Below are 24,762 nucleotides of genomic sequence, written 5' to 3'. Positions count from 1 at the left end.
CATGCATGCAAGTCAATCAACAGTGAATAGATCGTTTTTTACCGACATACATATATACGTATTACTAATATATAAAATGAAAGCCATGAATTTAATGCATACTAGCATACATAAATTCTATTGTACGAATTTGTACCGAAATCCGAAATACGAGCGTATGTAATGTGCGTACATACAACATACATATTTACATAGAATATGAACAAAGTCAAATGTAAATCGTTAACTAAATACAAGCAAGGTTACCCAACCCTTAAGCATCATTTTTTTGCGACTTCGATCAAAGTTTGTTGAATTCTGAACGTGCTGATCAGACCACTCTACGTTTAATTCTACTCTTAAGTGGGTGGTGTAGTAGTTAGTAGTGTAGTAATGGGCGGTGTCGTAGTGGGTGGTGTCGTAGTGGGTGGTATACTAGTGGACGATGAGATTTCTATGGGCGCAAAAGATGTCATCCGGTTCATCAATGTCGTTGTTTTAGCATACTCTTCATTCTGATTACAAGAACAATCGACCTTTGTATGTCCACCGGTTTGTATAATCACGACAAAAAGGCCCATCACGATGAGAAGCATCTAAAAAACAAATTTTTATAATTTACATTTAAATCATTTAATGGGCGAGAATGTAAGACTCACATTTACTAAAACCTTACTGCTGGCAACAAACGTGCCAAAAATTTTAATCCCAACTGGGTGACCATTTAAGTCTCCCGAGACAAGGGACATCCTCACGTCTGACGGGATCACGATGTGATCCTGGTCGAGTAGATATTCGCGGAATTTAGACACCTATATATGAAAATTGTATTAGCAAAATGATCTTGCATTTATGATTTGTCATGTACGCATTTTTGTACAAACCTCGTCACAAATCCAGGCCGCCAAAACGAGGTACGTGACACTGAAGAAGATCAAGTACAGGCTCAGTGCATCCGCGTAGTAATCACCATTCGGCATGGAGCCTACAATCGTGATGATTTCCATCGTTTCCATGACAAAAAGAAAGCTTAGCAACGTTCCCATGGCGTGATTTATTGATTTCGACAAGGATTTCAGATCCTGCCATTGTGCCAGCAACGTGTACGAGTCGAAATAATGGTCGGGCGACTTGTTCCCCAATTTTGATGTGAACGCGCACGCAGCTTCGTGCAGGACCATGACTCCCAAAAACAGTCCGGTTTGCATAAACACCATGAAAGAAAAGGTGCAGAGGGTGGCGGTCAAGTGGAACGTGGAGAGGATGATGTAACCAAATAGTGTGCTGTAGGATGTAACAGAGTTATCGGGGATTCCGTGGAAGTAGGACGCACTCCAAAATGACCGGGCTGATGAGACGTAATTGTAGAAATTGTGGGAGAGGTCGTAGTTGATGAGGTGGGAAAAGATCGACACGAGGCCTGGGAGGATGAAGGGAAGGATGCTGATGACTATGTAAATTAGGTCCGTTTTAGGAAATCCCTGAAAGTTGGAATAATTTAGCGTTCAAGTTATGGAGCACGCTAGGAAGAAATTTACATAGTGTTTGCAATTCCCGTAATGGGAAAATTTAAGAAATTATTGTTTACATGTCTACATAAGTCCTGCCAATTAAAAGACTTACTCGTGATTTCTTGCAATGCTCGAAATACTTGATGGACTGTGTTATCATGTCAGTGATTCTTCCCTGACGAAATCTCCACACAAAGGAACTGAACGAAATGGTTAGAAATGACGATACGAAGGGCAGGATCACAGCAAAATAAGAAATTACACCAGTTATTTCGTTATTTAGAAGTGCGGTCATAGTGGACATGAGGGAGTACAGGATAACAAGGAAATGCACGATACCGCAAAATACCTGCAAAACGTGGAGATTAAAAAAATGTTTTACTACATTGTGAAAATTTGCCAAGTAAATGTACCATTTGCTTAAGATTTGTTTCTAGAATATATTCTCCACCACCCAATTTTGGAATCGGATCTTGCTCCGCATCTTTATCTTTTGGAATTTTGAATCGAAACGGAACGACTCCCAAGTGGTAGCAATATTCGAAAAATGAGACAAAAGTTGGAGGAATAATTGTTCCCATTATGACTTCAAATTAGAGTTTAGATCAGCTACTTAGAGAGTGTCAACTTCAAGTGGGATTTATAGACTGGTCAAATCTCGGTTTATATGTAGGATTTTATTCGAAAAATAACGAATTCGTTTCATTGTTTGCATTTTGACTTGACGTAAAAATGGGACAGTTAAAATGCCACTCTGGTCTTTAAAAGCGCCACATTTACGCACGAAGCTGACTGAAACAATAAATAGTTGTATTGTTAATTTAAATGGGACCGTAGGACAAAAGATGATGGAGAGCTCGTCGGCAAATTTATAAACATTGTACCGATCAGTAATTATTAAACGATACTGATCAATCTCAATCATAAACGTAAACGTATTATTAATGTCTTTTTTATTGATAATGTGAGTGTTATGAAATGCATTCACTTCATATATACATATGTACAACTTATGAATACATTTTGCATAAAAGGTGTACAATATATAAAAAATATTTAAGTTATATACTTATTGTGCTCTTTATGATGGATCGACATGTAATATAAGCATGCATTTTAGGCAAGTGCATAAAACAAAATACATGTGCTGCTAATTGTTTCAGATATGATTGATTTATCTATGTGTATGAATGCTACTGTAAAGTATATTACATAATATTTACTTAGGTTAGTACTTACATGGCGTGTAGATTTGATTAAGCAAATGTACATATTTCGTCAACGCAATGTAATGGATAAGCACTTTGTCCCTACTTGTGTGACAACGTTATGTAGTTGAATTTACTTTATATTTATCTACATAAATGCATGCGGTCATAGCAGTAATTTAGGTAATTTGTTCGACCTGTTCTCCATGCATTTGGCCACTATTAATATTCTTACGTAGTGGGGTTATTAGGAATTTTTCAACATCAAGTGCGTACAAGTACAACGACCTCAGTGGTTATTTATTTAAGTTATTGCCTCAAAAGATAGGGAACAAAGAACTGCCTTTGCAAATTTATTTGGAAGCAAAAGTACTTCCCATAATTGTTCAATATTATGCACCCTTCAACCCCCAAATCTTCACACGACATGAAATTTGTACAAAGCACGCTTTAAAATGTATGTGCGCACATATTTCGACGAGGTTTTTGTTTGTTATTAATTTTTTTAATGGAGTGAATAAGTACCATCCCAAACAAACAACGGACTTCTCTAGTGTTACGCCTAAGTTTTTTTTATTTTCTGGTACTAATAAGCCAGTATAATAACCCTCAATTGATACATAATTCACAGGACAATTATTTTTCTGGCCAAGGTATAATATTAACTACGTACTTATTCATTCGGAACTTTCTCCGTATTGATAAAGGTAGTGATTCCTTTTCGCTAGAAAAATGCAAATCCGGCCTCATCTAATAATTCCCCCCGCACCGACAAAATCCCTCCTGCACGGGGCTAAGTTACCTTTTCGAATACAACAATTCGCCGGTTTCCTTCCATTATCCATCACAACGCCCGGTTCCAGAAAACCCCTCTCGCTCGACTGTCCCCCCTGGTACAAATCCCCATCCACATTACTCCCCATTTTCTACACACTACTCACACTTTCCCCCATGACAAATAGCCAGGATCCCGACCATTACGAGCAGATAACTGCGGAATATGTCTCCAAGGGACGCAATACCTTCAGCGCGGTCACAAGTTGTTGGGGATTTTGTTCCATCATATGTCCCTTGCTCATCAGGTTGTATCTCGTCACTAGTAGGAAACGTGTTGCCACATTCTGGCAGAAATTCACCGCCATTGTTACCATTTTGGAGGCAAATTTTGCCCACGAGGAGGGCACCCTAAAAACATTCTTAAGGAAAATCAGTGTGAAATGTGTTGTCCATATATCTCTGCAAGTAACAATGTCCTCCTTTTCGACTGGGGTGTATCTATATTTCACGAACGTTGTGAATTCGGATTTCAATATTATCGGCTTCATGCGAGACCTATCTTTCAGTTGGCTTGATTTCCTGACGAATTTTTGTCTTCATGGAGTCATTTATTTTGTGATGAGCTATGAACTTTGTGTGACTCGATTGCTGAACGTTTTACGGGATGAGCTGAACCGGAAATGGTTGACAAATTTGGGGAAAGTTAGGAGCATGGTGGAATTTTATTACCGTTTGGACAACAATGTGCAAGAATTTAACTCCCTGTTTGGCAGGGTTTTGAATATTTATGTTGTTTATACTTTAGGAAATTTGTTATATTCGATTTATTTCGTTGTGATATCGTTCAGTACGAAGGACACTTTTTCGGGTGGATTTAATCTGGTAAAATTGGCATTGTCTACCACTTACTTTTATTGCTTGGTAAATAGTTCGAGTGAATTGGAAGAGAAAAGTAGAATGTTTGCTAAAAGGGTTAAGTTTATTGATTATGATGACCATGATGAGTCACGCATGACTTGGGTAGCTGAGAAAATTGCGATATATAAATTGAGCCAATCTACAAATAATCAGGTTTGTTAATTAGTCAATTAAATAAATATTGAAGGTATATCTTTAATTGGCATCGTCTACTTTTACAGAAACACGAATTTAAGGAGTTTCCGTCCCTTGATCCGATAATTATTGCAAATTCGATGCTGGATTTGAATTTGCGACTTTTGATCTCAGTAAGATTTGGAATTTTTGATATTTTAGTATAAGTTTTTTAAATATGTTGAAAACTCTTACATATTTCTAGATGATTGCTGCCATTACAACGTACGTGGTTATTATCTATCAATTCCAATCAGTGGACAGTTCGTAATTTTATCTAAATACAAATAGTCGTTGATAAAATATGCATGGGTGTGAAAATTGCTTAAATACGAATAAAGACATCTAAACATCTAAATATTTATCTATGCAATCAACGGAGAAGAAATAAAGTTTTTTTTTCACGGCATGTTGTATTTATAAATCTGGTTAAGCTCTTTTTGTTCACATGATTTATTGAGGCATTTACATACTTATTTAAAAATTATGCTGGTCTCTTAAATTGAAGGAGAACAACAAGATACGACGCAAGATTGCTGCACACCTTAAATTATCACATTATTAAAAATTCTGTATGCATTTATTTTCATAAATTAAAATTATCGTTACATGTACAACTTACGGACAATAGTAACTTCTTATTGAGAACAATCACATTTCCAAACGTAACTTGGGTAGGATTTGTTAATATCATGTTCGAAATTAGTTGCATCTAAGAAAATATAAAAAATATCAGGGAAACTTCAATTCTTTATTTAGTAATAGCTTATTTACATACTTCAACACGTGCCCTGGAATCGATATAATGCTCTCCAGCTCTTTCCATTTCTTGGAAACATTGCCCTCCCTCTGGTCTCATGGATACTATAAACCTTGCAATTTTTTGTTCCTGCTCAAGAAAATGTGGCATCATAATTCAGTAATTCGAACATACAAATTTCGCATAAAAATGCACACCTCTTCTTTCAAAACTTCGGCCAAACTTCCCTTCATGTACGTCCTCGCCATGGAAAATACCAAACCACCCACAGCATACGGGATCATGGCTCCACTCTCCTCCACATTCTCCAAGACGAGGCTAAATGCCATGTAAGAAATGCACAAACTCGATACAAAAAAGAAAAACAAGTCATTCAACTCCGGAATTGAACTAATTTCCTCAAAAATCTTGACTTGTTCTCGGACCGAAATAATCAAGGATTTCCACTCATTAACGTGACGATCCGTTATTCGGATGCCGTTTTCATACTGGGTGCGAATCCCGTGTAGGATCTGAAAATTGACAATTATGCATTTGATAAAAACGGAGAAAAAAGAAAGTATGTAGAATCGGATTTCATCACCTCTCTGTAAAAGATCCACACCGTCACTAAACTTAAAAGTGTGTTAGCTGTGGAAATCGTGAACGCAGTGGTGACAAATGCGACGAAACTAAATTTCAGAAATATATCAAACAGTGCGAATTCCTCGGTTAACATGCGGCCTGGATATGTGACGGCTTTATAGAGTGTTGAACAATAGGTGAAGATTAGTACGAAGCTCAATCCTTTTTTAAACTGGAGTAAGCAATTTAAATTCATGGCATAATCGGATCCAAAAGCGGTGTCGAAATGTTTAGAAATTTCTGACCAGGTATTGACAAAGCGGACAAATTTGTTAATTTGTATGCGGACGGAGGTCGTATTGACGAATCCGTATATAGGGAGCATTACTTGAAATGCGCGGTCAATTACGAGGACCGTAGATGATTTTGTGGGGGCTTGTCGGTTTTGAAAAAATCCGTCCGATTCCGCGGCACGAGTAAATCTGAAAATTTCATCGCAACATAATTTAGACACTCGATCAAAAAATTGAGAATGAACGACTCACACTTGGAAACCAAGGTCAATATTGAACTCCCTGTTTAGAAAGTAGGTTATGAGCGCGAAATACATTAAAATTGTGATGATGACGCAGTACGCGAACCATGCCGACTTTAATTTAAATTCAAGCCGTGTTGCACCCTTGTTTGATATAATTCTTACAGGGAGAAAGCCAAAAAGGCGTGAAATATAGAATAAAATACTGTAAATTTTGACAACTTCGTAAAACTTTGCTTCTTTTTTGACATTAGTGATTGTATCGTTGTCTCTGTTCGGCATATGTGAATTAGCATGCAAGGATTTTACAACCTTAATTGGGTTAATTTTAGGAGGAATGTCTATGAAGAATAATGATGGATTCTTTATTTTATCCATTGCTAAGGATAAGTTGATGCAAAAAAATAAATTCTCAAGATTTCGGAGGTATCGAGCAATTTATGCTTGTGTTTTGTTACGAACGACGATGGCTATGAGGGGTGCGGAATAACCGTGGTCGACAGATTCGGGATGTTTTTCTTAAACTTTCCTTTATTTCCATAACTCTGACTACTTATCCTTAACTAAGACCATGGCTCAAGCCACACTTATCCTAAAGCTAAATCCATACTGAACACCTCTCTCTCTCTCTCTTTCTCTCGTACTCAGTATCCTAATAATAGAAGTGTCCCGAACCTGGCATGTCCCCTCATGTCGGATCTTTGGCATAACAGTTTGTGGACGAGAGTCTGCTAACCAATTGTCATTGTTTTCTGGGCGTCGTCTCCTCCAGAGTCGCGTCAACTTTATTCGATGTGTAATTGCTTATTAGTTCCAATACTTGTCATTTATCAGGCTAATTCAAGACGCGGCAAATAAATAATGCACACATGTCAAATATGTTAAATTTAACCTCATGTCGTGCTCGATAATTAGTTTTTGTTAATTGGTAGTTTTTCTTGGCGAGGCGAATAGTATTATTTTAGGACGACTTTTTATTCCTGGGGGAGTCAAAGTCAAGCGTGTGTGGAAATTTAAAATTTTTAAGTCACAAATTTGGTAAAATTTCCTAAAACTTCAAGGATGAAGAGCTTTCACCCAACTTTTTCATTCGACCCTTAATTGAACTCTTTCACCACTTTCATTTGCAAGTACAAATTTTCCGAAGCCATTTTTCGTCATCATTTACATTGCCAACTGAAATAAAGCACCAAATTTTTCACAACACTGGAATTAGTTTTATTGAATTATTGATCTGATTTCAATTATGTATTATTATCAATAAAATAAAATATCCCATAATAAATTCTCTCCGCACCACTGCTCGAATTCTGACGCATGCTAGTCAGCATCCCTCACAAAAATATGTAGAACACAATTCCACGTACATAATATTGCACAATTTGTCTTAATTTTAACGATGATAAGTGGCAACAATTATTCGCACTATGATTTTCTTCTCCATTTTCTTCTTCTTCAGCTCGAATAAATATTTACATACACGATTAATTAACTTAATGAGCAGAGGAATTATAAATTATTCATTGAGCGAGTTCACATCGTCAACTTTGGAAACGATGTGTGTACATATGTAAATTCTCCAAAAATTATGCCTCGCTCATGATGTCGTTTCGTTACCATTTACTGACACACAAAGTTACAAAGGTTGACGTGAACCCGCTCAGTGACACGTAATAAGTAAAATTATTGAAACTTTGAACTGTTTTAATCAAATATGTGTTTACGGCTCCTGATAATTTCCTCCGGTTTCTCCAGTGTACTGATCCACGTTGGAAATCTCCTTGTAAAAGCAGTACACGACCCACAACTCGTACACGACGGGCAGGTCGGACAGCAACGTGATGAAGAACGTGGCGATGGAAAAGTGTCGCACGAGGGTGGCGATAAATCCCACCACGACGATGACGACCAGCGCGATGAGAAAGAATTTCACCTTTTTGGGTGACCTCTATTCATATTAAAAAAGAAGATAGCAAAATTAGCAAAATTTTAAGATAAATTTGAAATAACAGATGAGGTTACCTCATTTGCCCCCTTGAACAAGAGGATAAAATTCATGATGGCACTGATAAAGACGAGGACGCAAACGATCACCCAGTACGCGATAATCATACCGGTAAGTTCGCCCCCGGCGACTTCTGCAAAATAGAGAAAAATTTGCATGCTAAGTATTTTGAGGTATGTACATACATAGATATTAGGCGTACTTATGACAAGCTATATCGGATGCATGTCACACATATCCCAAACTGACAATGAGCATAATTTGGAAAGTTTAGGAGCACTTTTTCTAGAAAACATGGGATTTTTGATGGAAAACTTTTTCAGTAAGTGTGCATGGGTTTATGTCATGCTCGTATTATTATTTCACACACTTATCCTATCAACCATAAAACAAATTATAGAAACCCATGAAACTACGTAAATCTAATTAGGATAACAAGAATTGGTTTTATAAATAGATTTGAGAAATTTACGAAATCTTATTTTGCGAATCCCCCATGAAACAATTGTCCTTACATTCGTAAATTTTCTGAGTTGCAATGTAAAGTAAGCTCAATAAACTACATTTGAGATTAAATATGTACATAAATCTGACTAAATAAATTAAAAACGCATAATTAAAAACGCAACGCATAAGTTGTCATAAGTTTCTCGTTGCTTTCCCCCTATGTATGTAAATTACACATGCATCACAAACACCAATAAATATTTGGGACATGAAAATAGAGTGATTATGTGCGTATATAAGTTTTCGATGGAGAATTGTTGTTGTGAGGTGCAATCCCCGGGCAGCGTAATCGATCTGACTGTACAGTATAATATGTAAATAGTGATAAAGACCAGGTGGGGTTAGCATTTTATAAAGCCCAATACATTTCAACAAGGAAAAACACGGGTCACATATATAATTCATGGCTCTACCCTCTCCCTAATTTCTTCAGGTTTCACTACATATATACCTGCCAACTTTTGACTATTTAATATTATTTGCCATAATTAACTTTAAAGTAATAAGAATTTTATTATACCATTAACTTCAGCTCCAATCGTGACGCAATACAAGGTAAAGATGATGACGAACCAGACCCCCAAAACCTATCAGGATTCACACAGGTTTTAAATTTCTCTTCAAAATTGTCTTTATAAATATTTGCAAAACTCACGATATTTATGGCAGCGATGAGTTGTGCCCCTTGTTGGAGCGTGATCCCGAAGAAGCAGGGGCTCATTAGCCGTTCCATTCCCATGCTGACCGACCGGGGTGTTTTTCCCTAATCGGAGTTTAATGGCAGTTAAAATTGATAACTTGTTATCTCGCAAGGTATTTTTTGGCAGTGGAGAATTTTGTAAGGCTGGAGAAAGTAGTGGGAGAAAGCTACAAGTGCAAAGCTTCACAAAATCGGGGTGCCGCAAGAATGGGAGCCATCGAACCCACTTCACTGCAACGTTGCGCTTATGTACACTTGGAGAACCGGTAGGAATACGTATGGGGTTGGATCGATATCCATTCCTTCACCCGGTCGAGGGCTATTTTCACCAGGAGACGAGCAAGCCGACACTTGCTCGACTTTCTCCAAGATATAGATACAAGTATTTATATATAGGCAAGTTTAAGTAGCGTGGGTATGGACGAATGGACACACGCTATGAATAAGTAGAGGGAGGCTTAAATGTATCTTGGTGTGAGATGCACATATTTATCTCGAGTGGATTGAGGGGGAGGTGCGTGCAAAGATTTTGATCTGTTTTCTTAAATCAAATAAGTTGTGTGATTTATTGGGGAAAATTGATTAAGAATTGAGGAATTGTAATTTACATAGAACAAGTTAGTTATGGGCAGTATTTATTTTTAGTAAGATTGTGGCATTACTGGATCAAGAATTAGAAATTAGTTAATCCCAATTATCCCCATGCAGTCTCTAATCCTGAGTTTTTCCAACTCTGATGATGATGACGATTATATCGACCAAGATGTTTAGTGACAAATCGCACATCTTATTATGCAAGAAATCCCTGCTAGTCTCTCACTTACTTTCTCCGAGCAGAGAAAGTGGCAGAGAGAAAAACAGCACCCGGCATTTTCCTCGAGTTTGGTGAGGAATCATTTCGTTGGAATGCATTTTCCATTGGTTTTCAGTGTGATACCATTTTTTCAAAAGCACAATTTTGAGGAACATGTACATATATGTATGTAGATACCGAAATATTTAGGTTCCCTTGATTTATTGTCATTATAAGTATATAAATAAGTCAAAGTATAAGTATAAGTATATAAATAAGTATATAAATAAGTCAAATAAGTATATAAATAGTTAAACAATTTTGGGTTTCAACATGTCTAACTCTTGAAGTTTAATCTGACGTTCATCGAGTCCATGAATTTATGTTTGGTTCTAATGTATTTTGTTTTAATTTATTGTTTATGTAAAACGATGATATTCCATTCTTCACGGAGAAATGTGCATTTCAACCACATTTGGGAAAAAACTTGTCAACTTTTCCTTCAACCTGGTCAATCCTGCTGAATTCTTCCACGTTTCTGGCAATTCCAGTGAAAATAATTTAACCCTAGGAAATACTACGCAGCCTTCTTTAATACGTGAGAAAAATATGTCACAATTGTTCTTGTACATTTCAATCTGTCTCAGTTCCAGATTTCGGAGGAGTGGAAATTTCTCAGTAAAAGTTGCATTGCCACCCTGATAAGTTAAAGAGCATAATTATTTTCCAATTTATAATTTAAATATCAATTAAAAATTCAACTACTTCCTTCTGGCACCCTTTACCTTAAAGATTTCCCTCATATTCAAACCGTCCAGGAGTAGGAAACTTTCCACTGCGGCCCATAAAGTTGCTGTCGGGTCCCAGTACCGCGCTATCTGGAGAGCTTTGCTAACTATGAAAAATAATTAAGTTAAAAAATTATTATACTAATTTAATTTAATTAAGGCTACTTAAAAATATTCTACTCTCACTCTGTCCAACCGAATATGAAAATTTCTCCAAGCGTGGCAAAGTCGGAAAGTCAAACTGGCTGGGAATATGATCCAGTTCTTCATTAGTAGCCAATTCGATGTCCAATATTTCAAGGGTGCCCGAAATCGTGGTTAAAATTTGATGCAACAATGGAAGACTGAAGTTATCAAGGTACCCAAGTTTGAGTCTTTTTAAGGCCAAGTTAGGTATCAAACTTAATTTCGTTAACATTTCGTGACTTGAGCAGTCGAAATCGACATGGGTCAAGTTTTGCCAGTCGTCATAGTGAAGAAACGACTCCCTGCGGTATCCTTCACAATCCCGAACTTGTAGGCTTTTCACGTTATGCATGGCTCTCATATTCAGTGCGGCGCAGAGCATTGTTAAGTCTTCGGGGGCCATGCGCCCTGCACATTGCTCAGTTTTGAGGAGGCAAATTGTGAAGGATTTTAAATTTTGACATACATTGGGCTTTACCTCGTCCAGCTTTTGCCCGACGTTAAAGTGATTCAGGATTATTTCTAATTTTTGCAAGTTTGGTAATAGCCCGAGCAGTTGGTGGACGAATGAGAGGCTTGCTTCAGGCCAGAGAGTTAATCGGAGGAAGGTTATTCTATCTTGGATATCTGGTTGGGCAAAAAAGTGGAGGATTTTGTCGGCGTGGTTCGGGGTAAGGTACCAAGGGTGGATAACCCTATAACTTGACCAGATAGGTGGCAAGTTGTTGATCCATTGTTTCGACGCCTTATCGCGAGGTGACACTCGTGACCACAGCGCTGACACTGTACCATAGTCTCTCTTGGACACTTTGAAGATGGAGACGATTTTTGATAATAAAGGTGGCAAGTGAATTATTTTCTTAGATAAATGCACAATTGCCAAGGTCTCCAACCGCGTTTGGATTGTCTTTCTGTCCCATGAGGGAGATACGAGGAGTAGATTTTGTAAGTCATGGAATCCCAGGAAGGAGATGATTTTGGTGAGGATCTATTATGAGCAGATATCAACAGGTTTATAGATTTGCGTGCATGTTTTAAATTAAATGTCACATGTCGTTCTTCTTTAAATAATGCACTTACTAAAGAGTTTCCGAAGACTATACATAAAGTGAACGAGTTATGTACTGTGCGGGTGGAGCTTAAACCTGAAGTACCTTGTGCTGAGACTAGGGTTTCTCGTGAGTTTAGCTCCATTCGCACAGCACATAACTAACTCACTTCAAGTATAGTTCGGATAAATGCAAAGATTGCATACTTTTCCTTTGAAGTCTATCCATATTTGCCATAGGATGGGCAGCCTAAAACTGAATTTATGTATCTATATATTTATATATTTACGTAAGTAAGTGCACATTTGGCTTGGTGAATGATTTAACCATTTTAACTTACGTATGACGGTGGTAGGAACTCAATTAAGAAATTTAGCGTTTAATGGGAGCCTTATTTGGCATATATGTTTATGATTGTATCAGAAAATGAGGAACATACATATGTACTTCCAGTTCATATGTATAACACATCTGGTCAGCGCAACCTAAATTCGATTATATAATCGAGCACGAACTCTGGAAACCTGCTCTATACTACTTCTTTTTGCGCAGCATAAGTCCGTCGGATCACTTTTTGCACAACTTGGAGTCCTTACAACTGAACGATGAAAATTATTGAAGATTTTGGATAAAGATTTTAAAAAAAATTAGCTTGATTACTTAATAACGCAAAAGCACGTATTAATAAAAAAAATAATAGCATATACGAACGCTTCTCTTTCCAAACTGATCAGCCCCTCAGCTAGACGGAGCTTACATAAAGTAACCAATAGTTAAAAGAAATCGTGCATGACTAATAGTTTAGTTTGGAATTTGCCTGAGTATATAATTTCCCAATCCTTCATACAGTAACATATCGTTTGTGTAAAAAGCGCGTTTACTTCTTATCTGCATAAGATAACTAGACTTTTGAACAATTTTGTTGATTATGTGCCTTCCTGTCACCACACCTCGCAGCGAATTTCATTAAACTTTATCTCAGCCTCATGGAACGAATTATTTTTCTGGTATAGTCCGAATAATAGACATATGTATTTACATATATACATACACACACAAGGATAACCATAGATTGGTATTTATCACCTAAAATAAACTAACGCTTTAACTTGGCTGAAAGAAACGGATGCATTGATTTAGCAATATTCAATATTGGTTTTTGTATGCGATATGCATGTTTAATAATTTTCCAACTCGGACAAATTCCGAAATATTTAGATCAGATTCTTATTCTCAACAATGGAATTAATAAGGTCAATTGCTTACGTATGTAAGTATTAGAAAATGTGTGGTTCTATGTGCATATGATGGAATTATTCTAAAAATAAATACAGTCCTTTAGTTTTCGGTTCGCAGAAATATCCCATTGTGACTTCGTGTCCGTCGGAATTTGTATATTTGAAACCATTAGCTCCTAAAATTACTGACTTGTTCGTTTGAAATTTCTCCCGTTCCAGGATGCTATCCAGGAACAGCTTTGTTACACCGATGTGGTTGAAATGGTCTAAATATCCCCAGTTCATTTTCCTCGAGGTGGAAATATCTGTAATTACAATACACAATTGTTCGTATCCGAGAACTTTACAGTTTTGAATCGAACAAGAATTTACCCCAAGTGAAGAAATCAACGGTTCCCAAATTTTGATCAGTTCCCAAACAGTCGGTCGTATGAATTACGTCGACCCTGAGGAAATAAATTACACAAATGAATCAGACAAGAAAGAAGAATGATGGAGGAATTATGTACAAATTGCAATTTTTAACTTAATCCCACATTTAAAATTTGACCATCTAAATCACTTTTTCAAGTAAAAAATGTTATAAAATTTAAGAATTGCATACATAAATTCGTTACTTAATGAATTGAAGTTTTTCAAAAAGTGACAACATATATGAAATCATACAAGATATGAAATTGGCGAAATTTATTCTGTATGTATGACTGTCAGCCAGTAATGCTCCCATAATTATGCAAACTTACATATTTGCATCATCCCGTGCTAAGCATGGGAACCCATGGTGTCGAAACAAGGACGAGATCCCACCCGAATTAACCACCACGGCGCCCGCCGGGTCCAACGCGGTTATCCTATTGAATAAATTAATTGTCCCCTCTTGACGAGCCGCTTTCGCAATTGCACCGACCAGATGTGCCCCCAGACTAAAACCGATGGCATGAATGTGAACTTGATTCTTGTAATGATTTCTCACACCGGTTAGAAAAGGTGCTATCTTAACCGCAATTTCCAGCACGTTTTGCACCGCAATCTTATAATTTAACGGGGTTCCGGCATGACTACTCCAATCCAGGAGGATTACGAGGTGTGGGTCAACGGCTTGGGTGAGAATGGCGTCCTTAATTTCAGGGAAATTTTCCCCTCTCTTCCGAATATTGGACGCGTAGCCATGTGCGATTAGGGTGAGGTGAAGTTGACAATCGGGTTTGAATTGTTGCTGCAATTTGATCTTGTCAAAGGTGGAAATGACACAAGTAGAAAAATCGGATGGGCAGCAATCTGTTTGAAATGTGCAAGTTTCTTGCAGAGATTGATTTGGAGTGGTGTGAATTTCAAGAAATGGACACGAATTCGAGGTGGTATTGCCCATTCTGGAAGAGATGTTTAGTAACTATTTGGTTGGAATTGGTCATGTCAGCTGAGGAGTATAAATGTACGAGTATCACTAACTGACTGGAGATGAGTCATGATGTGGTTCGGACTGCTTTATTTTCTGGTTGTTGTTATGAGAATCGTGATATCAGTATCACTGATTACAGTGTTTGATCAAAGCATGCAGGATGTGATGTAAGTATGAATGTACATCGTACGTACGTGCATATGTACATATATATTATGTACACTGTAGGCTTTCATTTATTGTTGGTAGCATTACCAACTACTAGTAAAAAAAGTATTACATAATTATGCTACCTGGTTTGGTAGGAGGAAGACTAGACGAAAGTGTACGTGAATGCTTAATTGAAGAAAATATCTCGCTCCATCATTTTACAATACAATACAATAGCAATGAGCTACAATATACATGCATATATATAAAGAGATATATAAGTATGCATGCATATAAGAAAGCTTGCTGTAATAAATGTATTTATCAAGTAAAATGTCTTAAATACCGAAATAATTAATTATAGTATGTATGTATGTACATATATATACATTTCTAAGTATGTATGTAGGTTTCAATTTACTCATTGGATTTTCCTGCAACCGTAAATGCATAAGTACATATAATTGCATTTAAACTATAATTATGTTCAAGCACTTATCTTTCATACTTGGTCTGTGTGTTCATTCACAAAAATAATTATTTCCCTACATTTACATAAATGCATTTGTACGAGTATGTCTTGATTTTGGGGAATCATCGGTAATATTGTCAAAATGGGAGATTATGTATGAACCGAATCAGTCTAGTTTGACTTCATATCAGTTATGTCATCTATCACCTCATAATTCGATAAGACTTTTACCAAGTGTTACACACTACACATAGTACATATGTATGTGAAAATTAATTAAGTGATAAGATTTTCTCATCAGTGATAAGCATTGAGTCGACATTGCAAAAATACATAATAATTATAACTACTTTTATGCATGCATCTAATTAATCATTCTTTTGTGTTAAAAATTATTGCAAGGTTGAGGTTAGCTGAAACCCCCAAATAAAAATATTTTCTACTTGCAGTTTGTAAACCAACGAAACCATTTCATAATGAGGGCAGTACCCGTCATTGTTTTTATGATGGTTACAGCATCCAATGTGTTTTACACGGTCAACTCGGCAGGTTCGATTGAAATTAGTTAATTTCGCACAAACTGTTTGTGTGTCCAATTAGTAATAAATAGTATAATCCCACGGAGGTTTATCACAACGATTTCCTATGCCATTACAACGCGTCACGACTACGAAATATTTCTAAAATCCTAAAACATATTTTTAAAGAAAAAATGCCAGCTCGGAACACTTGATATATTTCTTAAAAACTCAAATATGTACGGTCTAGCGTGAGTTTTTATTCTTTTATTTATTTGGTAGGACTGCTTGAGATTGGCTCGTTCGAGAACAAAACCTTTTACAGGGAAGCTGAAGGATTTGTAAGTAACATGCAATAGCAATCATTGGGGTTAAATTTTTATTTCAGTGTTACATAAATACATACGTCTACTTTACATATAGTCACACACTTATATGGAATTTGTCGAGTTTTGTCACTCACATGACCTACAACCTGCCTCAATTTCCAATCATGATGAACAATCGACTGTACAACATCACTTTAATGAAACACAGTGTAAGTAGTTTTTATTAAAAATTAAAAGAAAAAGTAAATTTTGTTTAATAAGTTCTTTAAACTTGTAGTTTATCGTCATTTGTGGCTTGGAATTTGGGATATTGGTTCTGAAGGTCAGTGGCATTGGGTTGGTCAAGGTCAAGGGTTGTCATCACCAGTACAAGCTGACTATTCTAACTGGGACCCTAATCATCAGGGTGGAGGCCGGGAGGAAAATTGTGCCATTATTCGGAACAGTGATTTCCTCTGGGTGGACGTTCCTTGCAGTTTTGCAGCAGTTCCACTCTGCCAATCTGATTATGCGTAACTGAGAAGAATATGTACGTAGTTATGTATTTATGTACAAATATATATCTATATGTACGTATGTAAGTACATGTATGTAAATACATGCTTTTATCTTACACAATAAATCTTCATGGGAATAAGTGCAATTAAATTATGCACATCGTTCGAAATTTCACAATCCAGTAATTAGTGCACATATTTATATGCATAATATAATACCCATCATAGGTATGTAGGTATGTATCTGTTCAAATCTTATAACTGGAAGCTTACATAAATCTACGTATTTATTAATTACCAGTCCACTAGACTAATTCATGTGTACATATGAATTATTTTAGATTTTCGGTACCAGTATTTTCAGGTAAACATGTACGTTTGCATATGTATATGTATATATGTATATGTTAAATACTTATGTACTTGTAGTGTTCATAATAGGCACACTATTCGCAATACACAACCATAAAAAGAAACTATTCAGCATTTAACTTTTCATAAGATTTGTACGGGATAGATTTATTTGCCATTGGTCAGTGGGAATCCAAACGCCAATGAGAAGAAATCGTACAATCTATGTTATCAATGTTGACCAAACCATGAATGAGGAGGGTAGCAAAATTCAGCGAATTTTGCACGAATTTTCATTTTTATCATACGTCGTCTCATATCACGATTTATGTAACCAAAGCTAGATATTTACCCTGACTTCATATTTATGTACATGCATATGTACACACGTACATATATGTGCATACATATGTGCATACATAATGTGGACACTGGCTAGGTTTGAAGTGAGAGTAGAGTTGTAAATTGCTTTCTGAGAAATCGGATCATACTTTGTTACTTGGTAGAGTTTAAGCACTCTGGATCACAATTTTTGGTTGAAATTCAAGAAATTGATTCGTCTCATGGGAATTGGGTAAGTTTTGAGTGCATTGCATAATTTAAGCTTAGTTTAAGACTCAATACAACTTCGCTTAGCCTGACAAATGTTGTGTTATGTACATATGTATGTACCCTCCATTAGAATTTATAGATGTACAATTTATTATTTCACTAGCGTATAGCCCGGCCAAGGCCGGGTTCTAGAGTGGGGGGTGTGCCCAAAGCGAAAAATCCGTCATACTATACTTTAAATAATTCGCAGTGAAGACTTTGTCATACTACATACATACATCAGAGTGAGGGTTTGCCCAAATCATACTGCATTTTAATTAACCTGGTCACAGTACAATTTAATTTCCCCCTGTGGGGGTAGTTGAATAGTTAATTACTTAAATTCCCGTCGCGTGGGAGTAACTGCATAGCTAACTATTTAAATTCCCACGCTTCACGCTCCCGTTAAGTTCCATAAACCCCGTTAACTTCTACAATTAACGCCAAGCTATTGACGGATTCGGATTCAGCATCAAAAATACATTCGAATCGATATGCGACATAACGAATAAGCCATATTTGGACAACACGGTCACGGCAAGGTCACGGGGGCCTCGGAGGTCAAAACCATTAATGGCGTTGGATTCAGCGTAAAAAATACATTCGAATTGATATGCCACTCGCTGTGAGTGGAGTTTCTCAAACTAAAATAATTAATTAATAGTGTTTATCAAGATCACTTATCATGATAACCACTATTGATGAGTGATGTATGTATGTATACTGCTCACTCACTCAATTTACTTGCACACTGCAAATATACAAAGACATTTAATTTGAGATTGATGGCAAGCGTACGTGAAAGTCACGTGCAGGCGAAGTGAGACTCATGCAGAAAATTCATGCATGCAACCGTTGCTCCGCGTCCTTCTTTGTCTCCTCTACGGGGCAATTTGCATTGAGAGCCACAGGGACCCAGGCAGAACTTAACACTAACGCTTTATGGAAGTAGATGATATAAAATGTACATACATACATATTTCCTATAATAAAACTTCTGCGAGTTGAATTTACTTTTTACATATTTGCTAAGAAATTATCAACCCTTACACAAACGTACTAGGTTTTGTCATAAAAAATTAGTGTGAGCAACTAAATTAAGTGGCTTCCACTTGTCCAAAGAATTCTAACTAAATATATTTATATAAATATGCATGTATCATAAAATATTTTTTAATTGGACAATACATACTGAGCCAGGGTTATGAGATATATGTACTAAACATACATAGACGGACGAACGGAACGACGGACGGACAGACAGATGGGATTATATTAGCTCTGGTAAAATAATATATTATTTTGCAGGTATTTTGCATGATTTTCACCATGACGCGTAAGTCAACCAGTCTTCTTGTGTACTATTTCCTCCTGGTTTCCATTATCTTGGCTGCCACCTGGAGTCCTGTAGCGGCACAAGATCCACCTGAACCTTCCACAGATCAGGAGAAACAGGCCACAAACGTTCTGGTGATAACATGTCCCAGAGGTCAACATTACTCGCAGCATCAAGGCAGATGTGTCAGAAGATCAAGCAGACCAGGGAGACGATGAATACGTGAATTCTGATTTGTTAATAAAATTTAAAGAAACCATCAAAGAGTTCAATTTACAAAAAACGGGGGAGTCGGAGAAGCTATGTATTTCTCAATTGTATCAATAAAAACTTATCCTTTCACCAGTTCATGCATATCATGTCAAAATGTGTGTATACTGCTTATGTATCTAAACTCCAAAACTTAATGATGGAGTAAGATTCGCATGAAATTCCTGGTAAAACCAGAAGTCAAAAGTTCACTTGATTTATGTTTACTGTGTAATGATCATTTGATGAGTCGTGACTTGCCTGATCAGATCAATCACTCTCATTCCATCTCAAGATCAGTTTTTAGTGCAAAACTACACATGTATGTACACAGTCTGCAGTACGTACAACCATCAAGATTAACATCACCAACATTTACTCACATTGTAAAAACCTAATAATTTGCAAATAGTGAGAGTCAAAATACTTATATCTAGTTCACACTACTACACACATATATAAAAAAAAACAATGGGGAACGTGACCAGTGACCACGTGTCGCCACTAATGGATACCGTCTCCCTGTCGCCATTTACCACTCCTCCGACAACAACGGTGCTACCAGAAGTGACAAAAATCCTGCGCGGTCTGCCCTCCAACTTGGGGGAATTTCCGTACCAAGTTTTCTTCGAGGCGGTCAGACAAAACGAGACGAAACATTGTTCTGGTTCGATCCTGACGTCCGTTCTGGTCCTCACGGCGGCCCATTGCGTCATCGATTCCGCGCCGGAAGAGTGGAACGTGTACGCTGGCCTGACCAAGATAGAGGACAGGAGGCATGAGCAGGTCAAAGGGGTCGCCAAAATCTGGACTCATCCAGACTACAATAAAGGGCGAAAATGGGCAAACGATATTGCGATTTTGGTCTTGTCCTCGCCACTCCGACTGAACCAGTATGTGGAAACAATTTCGATTTATAAAAGACCAGAGAAAGTGAATTGTGAGTGAATCCATAAAATGACAAAATGAGAAATTACATAGAACGAGTATTTTTAGATTCTAGAGTAAAAATTTCAAAATTTTACAACTATTGACTATCGACCCTACTCACGTCAATCTTAACATATATATTTCGCATGTCTTGTAAATTGAGCAAAACAATATAACTTGCGAAGTTTGGGAAATTTACGAGATTTTTCAAAACTATTGCTGGAAAACCATGGGATTTTATTTTTCGCAAAGAAGGAAATCTGTTATGGTGATCGGTTTGGGCTAAATTTTGGTTAATTATAAGACTATGAAGCCCACCAGCGATATTTCTGAATTTTTTATATGATGTCATACAACTATCGAACTACCATTCCTGAAAATTTCAGGAATGGTACATGCCCACAAGTGGAGAAAGAAATATTCTCCTGGGCTATGTTTAACACGTAGTTAGATAGGCCAAAAACAAAAGCGCAGATTAAAATATGAAGACCACAAACGATTTTGCAAAGGGTGCCAATTTAACCGTCCAACGAAAATATAGCTTTATCCAACCAAAATTAATAATTTCGCCAATTATGAAATGCGCAACGAATTGATTTATTTTGCAACAACTTTCATTAAAATGCACAACAAAATAATTAAATTTCCAAATAAGAAATAAACGAAATCCTTACGATAAATAAGAAGGTATAAATATTTAGTCAACAATCAAAGCATTTCCAACTAACTTTTTTCGACCGCGCTTAGCTTAGCTTCCAATTACATCAGTCTTAAGATTATCCGGTACAACAAATATCTTGCTAATTATTCGAATTCCAGCAATATACTTGCATACATATACTTTTTTTAATATAGAGCAAGAACAAGTGGAAGAAATCCAGTCATGCAATTTAAAATTGATAATCCAGAACGCCGGTTTACTTGAAGCGTACGACTCAAACCTTTGCTAATACATTCTTTTGATTAACCCGAGGATTCTATCAATTTCATCCTTTCGAATAGATTTATTTCCTGCTGGTGAAATACATGGCATGGAAGTTTCACTCACGTTCCTAAATCGAAGTCCTGCTTTCTCCCTTGCCAAAGTATATGATTTTGATCAGCAAATTTGAAACTGATGGTGTAATTTGAAACAATTTACTGTCTGGATTATCAGGGTTTCTGTCGAGTCCAATTTAGCAGAAGTTTCATAATACATCCAAAATATTGCCTTAACGGAACTCTCTCTCTGTAAGTGCTTTATTTCCTAATTATAGGAAATAAATTCGTGATTAAGTTTTTGCTTCTTTGTGGGGTTTATTCAACCGAGTCTTCAGAGTCGGATTGATAATTATTTAGTCGCTGAAAATCTGACATTTTCGTTAATTGTTTTACGAAATAACAAGGAATGGCCTGACAAAAGTTGAATGAGAATTGGGAAGAAATGAGAGTTAGTGATGGTAATTGTGAATGATGAAAATAGATACATACCCATATATATCTATCCATTTATGTATACTGTCAATAATATGATAGGCAAAGTAAAGTAATATGATATGTAAAATTTCGTCGGATGCTTTTACATTTTCGTTGGACACAAAAATTAAACCCGTTGCCCATTGCATTATTGGCCAAATTATTAATTTTGGTTGGAATAAACTAAATTTTCGTTGGATGGTACAAAATTGACCCTTTTGCAAATATATTTGCATATGTTGATGGTCATACTATTGGTGATTTTTCATCAAAGAATTGAAGATGGTACATTTCTAGGTTTCGAGAAATTAATTCAAATGTATCAAAAAACATGGAATGAAATGGAAACCATGCAAAATTACCACAGGTATTAATAAAATGGTAACCATGTTGCGCATTGCTACAATTTTGCATAACATTTCCAATGTTTATAAACCAAAGCCCGACAAGAAAAAAACATTGATTACATTCATGGGTTGGAAGTGACTCAAGCAGGACCCTTGGAGTTATAGTAGACATGCTGAATAATTGTTTGATAGTATAATTTGCCAACTCGCCAAGTTTGCAATTAATCGGGGTTCATCTGACAAAGTTGAAAATGAACAGACATACGAACAGACAGACTGGCAAAACGGTTCCCCAAGTCTTAAATCGGGGTAAGAATCATTGAGCGCTATTTACTAATCAAAAACCACTGACAACCAACCGAATTTTGATAAGATATATTAGCCCAAAAAATCGCCTTAATTTCTTATCAAAATAATTCAAAACTCATCGAAATTTAGCTCAAAACGATCACCATAACAGATACCCTTCTTTACCCAGTAAATTAGTATGCTATTTTTGTTTCGCAAAATTATTCCCCAAACTGAATCTCACGCATCACCGGCAAGAGAAATGACAGAAATCCATGAAAACAATAACAAAAACTAAATTTGCGAGATATGCGAAGTTATATTTTGCAACATAAATTTTTTTAGCCTCGCAAATCTGCTAGATAAATAAGTTGACATGCTAAATAAATCCCTGACACTGTCGTGAGTACGCCCCCAGAAAAGAATGTATAATTTTTTGCAAATATTTCAGTTGGAACCGTGGCGACTGTAGCGGGATGGGGAGCCACACTGGTTGCAAACATGTCCCGAAATCTGCTCAAAGTCAACGTCACAGTGACTGCGTGCATAGGTCGAGACCAATTTGACATTCTACCAAAAACCATGATATGTGCGGGGGACGAGAAATACGACGCGTGCGAAGGAGACTCAGGAGCTGCGCTTACAGTGAATACCTCTACTGGAGAAAAGGTCGTCGTAGGAATTGTTTCGTATGGCCAGGCATGCAAATTAGCCGAGAGGAGACCCGGCGTTTACACGAACGTAGCAGAATTTCAGGAATTTATTCAGTCAATCATGGAGAGACACAAGTTAGAATTTTTTAATGCTTTTTAAAAATAATTCCCCAGCACTTATTATTTTTCTATTCATTCAGCACCAGCAAATGCGGCTACAACTCGTTCTACTGCATCGGAGAAGATAAGTGTATCCCGCTCCTCAAATTCTGTGACGGCGTTATCGACTGTGTCGATTGGGCCGACGAATTAGAAGAAAACGGTTGCGAACCTTGCCCCACGGACAACTTCCGCTGCCCCTTCTCGCCCGACTGCCTTCCTAAAACGGCCCTCTGTGATGGCGAGATAGATTGCCCCCAAGGAGAGGACGAGTCTGCCTGCACGACCTGCACCATGAACAGATATCGCTGCCAAAATAGCACCATCTGCCTACCGCGGGACAATGTTTGCGACGGCGTGACACAATGTCCCAACTCAGATGACGAATTAGACTGTCGGACCTGCGTGGACGGGTCCTTCCGCTGTCCAGGTTCGACAAAATGTATCCCGAACGAAAAAAGGTGCGATGGGGTGATCGACTGTCCCCACGCGAAGGATGAGATTGGCTGTAAAGCTTGCTCAAATCCGAGCCTGTACCGATGCCGGGAAACTATGACGTGTATCAATGGGACTAAAAAGTGCGACGGTTCATTAGACTGCCCAAGCGGGGATGACGAACAGGGTTGCGAGTGGTGCACGAACGGCCGCGTAAGGTGTATCGGATTGCCAGAATGTATTGAAAGGGGGCAACGATGCGATGGAAATTTGGACTGCAGTGACGGCCAGGATGAAGCGGGCTGCTCGACTTGTCCCGACGGAAGATTTAGATGTCCCGGGACGCCAATTTGTATTCACGGCAAGCGAGTCTGCGACAATGTTGATGATTGTCCTAAAGGCGAAGACGAAGGGGACTGTCACCTTTCTGTCAGAGTGAATCGCCTCCCAGGACAAAGTCCTTTTCAAATTGTGACGCCAAGAGATGTAAATTTGCCGGAAGGTGGGAGAAGGTTGCTATCCACGTTGGCCCCTGTGATTGAAAACTTTCCACAACTTTGGGACAAGGTGACGGAAAAACCGAAAGAGATTTTGGAAAATTTTGAAAAGAATACGCAAAAAACGTGGGCCCAGGTGACAGAAAAACCGAAAGAGATCGTGCAAAATGTTGGGAGAGAGGTGAGCAAGACTTGGGGTACGGTTAGGGGTTGGTTTGGTGGATGACCAACTACATAATTTGACACATTTAAATATATGTAAGGCGTAAAATGTGACTGTTGAGTAGATTGTCTCGATATTTGTTTTGTTTATAAGATGCTAAATAAATAATTAAATAAACAATTAAGAGTTTAATAAAAATTGGTATGAGATTACTTATATTACTAAAAATAATTCTAACAATTTGCTTAATT

The 24,762-nt window shown here is 37.3% G+C and overlaps 6 protein-coding genes and 1 long non-coding RNA gene across 18 annotated transcripts; 4 read left to right on the top strand and 3 right to left on the bottom strand.

The window, feature by feature from the left end:
- Positions 1–839: 839 nt before the first annotated feature.
- On the bottom strand, positions 840–2,071 carry LOC118438283. Its single transcript, XM_035858221.1, has 3 exons — positions 1,904–2,071; positions 1,603–1,839; positions 840–1,460 (listed from the first exon to the last, which is right to left on the bottom strand). The coding sequence occupies exons 1-3, from the start codon at positions 2,069–2,071 to the stop codon at positions 840–842; spliced, it is 1,026 nt and encodes a 341-aa protein (XP_035714114.1).
- A 1,116-nt stretch (positions 2,072–3,187) lies between these two features.
- LOC118438252 lies at positions 3,188–4,925 on the top strand. Its single transcript, XM_035858166.1, has 2 exons — positions 3,188–4,701; positions 4,773–4,925. Exon 1 carries the CDS (start codon positions 3,431–3,433, stop codon positions 4,553–4,555), a length of 1,125 nt encoding a protein of 374 aa, XP_035714059.1. The 5' UTR covers positions 3,188–3,430; the 3' UTR covers positions 4,556–4,701; positions 4,773–4,925.
- A 73-nt stretch (positions 4,926–4,998) lies between these two features.
- LOC110857703 lies at positions 4,999–9,842 on the bottom strand. Of its 2 annotated transcripts, XM_035858019.1 has the most exons (9): positions 9,594–9,665; positions 9,459–9,525; positions 8,449–8,564; positions 6,437–8,374; positions 5,911–6,373; positions 5,525–5,839; positions 5,346–5,456; positions 5,190–5,279; positions 4,999–5,111 (listed from the first exon to the last, which is right to left on the bottom strand). In XM_035858019.1, the coding sequence occupies exons 4-9, from the start codon at positions 6,802–6,804 to the stop codon at positions 5,052–5,054; spliced, it is 1,407 nt and encodes a 468-aa protein (XP_035713912.1). In that variant the 5' UTR covers positions 6,805–8,374; positions 8,449–8,564; positions 9,459–9,525; positions 9,594–9,665; the 3' UTR covers positions 4,999–5,051. The 2 variants fall into 2 exon arrangements, with proteins under 2 accessions (XP_035713912.1, XP_021962004.1); XM_022106312.2 differs by lacking the exons at positions 4,999–5,111; positions 5,190–5,279; positions 5,346–5,456; positions 5,525–5,839; positions 5,911–6,373 and having other exon boundaries at positions 6,938–8,374; positions 9,594–9,842.
- On the top strand, positions 9,470–17,225 carry LOC110857784 (CD209 antigen-like protein C). Of its 2 annotated transcripts, none has more exons than XR_004836642.1 (4): positions 9,470–9,543; positions 16,514–16,572; positions 16,655–16,769; positions 16,838–17,225. XR_004836642.1 is itself a non-coding variant. In XM_022106397.2 (4 exons), exons 1-4 carry the CDS (start codon positions 16,190–16,192, stop codon positions 17,074–17,076), a joined length of 486 nt encoding a protein of 161 aa, XP_021962089.1. In that variant the 5' UTR covers positions 16,066–16,189; the 3' UTR covers positions 17,077–17,225. The 2 variants fall into 2 exon arrangements, 1 of the variants encoding a protein (XP_021962089.1); XM_022106397.2 differs by lacking the exon at positions 9,470–9,543 and adding an exon at positions 16,066–16,262.
- Positions 10,617–15,185, bottom strand: LOC110857631 (phospholipase A1 VesT1.02). 10 transcript variants are annotated; one of them, XM_035858017.1, is made up of 8 exons: positions 14,436–15,185; positions 14,065–14,138; positions 12,795–13,997; positions 12,624–12,723; positions 12,486–12,502; positions 11,406–12,393; positions 11,217–11,326; positions 10,637–11,129 (listed from the first exon to the last, which is right to left on the bottom strand). In XM_035858017.1, the coding sequence occupies exons 1-3, from the start codon at positions 15,059–15,061 to the stop codon at positions 13,768–13,770; spliced, it is 930 nt and encodes a 309-aa protein (XP_035713910.1). In that variant the 5' UTR covers positions 15,062–15,185; the 3' UTR covers positions 10,637–11,129; positions 11,217–11,326; positions 11,406–12,393; positions 12,486–12,502; positions 12,624–12,723; positions 12,795–13,767. The 10 variants fall into 10 exon arrangements, with proteins under 10 accessions (XP_035713905.1, XP_035713907.1, XP_035713909.1 ...); XM_035858018.1 differs by having other exon boundaries at positions 12,624–12,709; XM_022106230.2 differs by having other exon boundaries at positions 12,486–12,723.
- A 590-nt stretch (positions 17,226–17,815) lies between the features above and the next one.
- Positions 17,816–19,691, top strand: LOC110857747. The gene is made up of 2 exons (XR_002548703.2): positions 17,816–17,982; positions 19,308–19,691. It is a non-coding gene; the product is annotated as an uncharacterized LOC110857747 (long non-coding RNA).
- A 140-nt stretch (positions 19,692–19,831) lies between these two features.
- Positions 19,832–24,729, top strand: LOC110857514 (serine protease nudel). Its single transcript, XM_022106100.2, has 3 exons — positions 19,832–20,524; positions 23,056–23,392; positions 23,458–24,729. The coding sequence occupies exons 1-3, from the start codon at positions 20,056–20,058 to the stop codon at positions 24,572–24,574; spliced, it is 1,923 nt and encodes a 640-aa protein (XP_021961792.1). The 5' UTR covers positions 19,832–20,055; the 3' UTR covers positions 24,575–24,729.
- Positions 24,730–24,762: the final 33 nt, after the last annotated feature.

The sequence above is a fragment of the Folsomia candida genome, unplaced genomic scaffold (genome assembly GCF_002217175.1).
Source record: "Folsomia candida strain VU population unplaced genomic scaffold, ASM221717v1 Fcan01_Sc019, whole genome shotgun sequence".
NCBI lineage: Eukaryota > Metazoa > Arthropoda > Collembola > Entomobryomorpha > Isotomidae > Folsomia > Folsomia candida.
This window is presented reverse-complemented; position numbering and strand designations above follow the sequence as displayed.

Excerpts from the sequence above, each read along its gene's own strand:
- LOC118438283 (XM_035858221.1), bottom strand. The coding sequence starts at position 2,071 with ATGGGAACAATTATTCCTCCAACTTTTGTCTCATTTTTCGAATATTGC. Across the intron at positions 1,840-1,903 it reads AAACAAATCTTAAGCAAATG|GTATTTTGCGGTATCGTGCA; the intron begins GTACATTTACTT and ends CACGTTTTGCAG. Across the intron at positions 1,461-1,602 it reads AGCATTGCAAGAAATCACGA|GGATTTCCTAAAACGGACCT; the intron begins GTAAGTCTTTTA and ends TCCAACTTTCAG.
- LOC118438252 (XM_035858166.1), top strand. The coding sequence starts at position 3,431 with ATGCAAATCCGGCCTCATCTAATAATTCCCCCCGCACCGACAAAATCC.
- LOC110857703 (XM_035858019.1), bottom strand. The coding sequence starts at position 6,804 with ATGGATAAAATAAAGAATCCATCATTATTCTTCATAGACATTCCTCCT. Across the intron at positions 6,374-6,436 it reads ATTGACCTTGGTTTCCAAGT|ATTTACTCGTGCCGCGGAAT; the intron begins GTGAGTCGTTCA and ends TGAAATTTTCAG. Across the intron at positions 5,112-5,189 it reads ATAAGAAGTTACTATTGTCC|GTGTGCAGCAATCTTGCGTC; the intron begins GTAAGTTGTACA and ends TGATAATTTAAG.
- LOC110857784 (XM_022106397.2), top strand. The coding sequence starts at position 16,190 with ATGAGGGCAGTACCCGTCATTGTTTTTATGATGGTTACAGCATCCAAT. Across the intron at positions 16,263-16,513 it reads TTACACGGTCAACTCGGCAG|GACTGCTTGAGATTGGCTCG; the intron begins GTTCGATTGAAA and ends TTTATTTGGTAG. Across the intron at positions 16,770-16,837 it reads TCACTTTAATGAAACACAGT|TTTATCGTCATTTGTGGCTT; the intron begins GTAAGTAGTTTT and ends TTAAACTTGTAG.
- LOC110857631 (XM_035858009.1), bottom strand. The coding sequence starts at position 12,599 with ATGGAGCTAAACTCACGAGAAACCCTAGTCTCAGCACAAGGTACTTCA. Across the intron at positions 12,394-12,485 it reads TAGTCTTCGGAAACTCTTTA|ATCCTCACCAAAATCATCTC; the intron begins GTAAGTGCATTA and ends TGCTCATAATAG. Across the intron at positions 11,130-11,216 it reads ATATGAGGGAAATCTTTAAG|GGTGGCAATGCAACTTTTAC; the intron begins GTAAAGGGTGCC and ends TTAACTTATCAG.
- LOC110857514 (XM_022106100.2), top strand. The coding sequence starts at position 20,056 with ATGGGGAACGTGACCAGTGACCACGTGTCGCCACTAATGGATACCGTC. Across the intron at positions 20,525-23,055 it reads AAGACCAGAGAAAGTGAATT|TTGGAACCGTGGCGACTGTA; the intron begins GTGAGTGAATCC and ends CAAATATTTCAG. Across the intron at positions 23,393-23,457 it reads TCAATCATGGAGAGACACAA|CACCAGCAAATGCGGCTACA; the intron begins GTTAGAATTTTT and ends CTATTCATTCAG.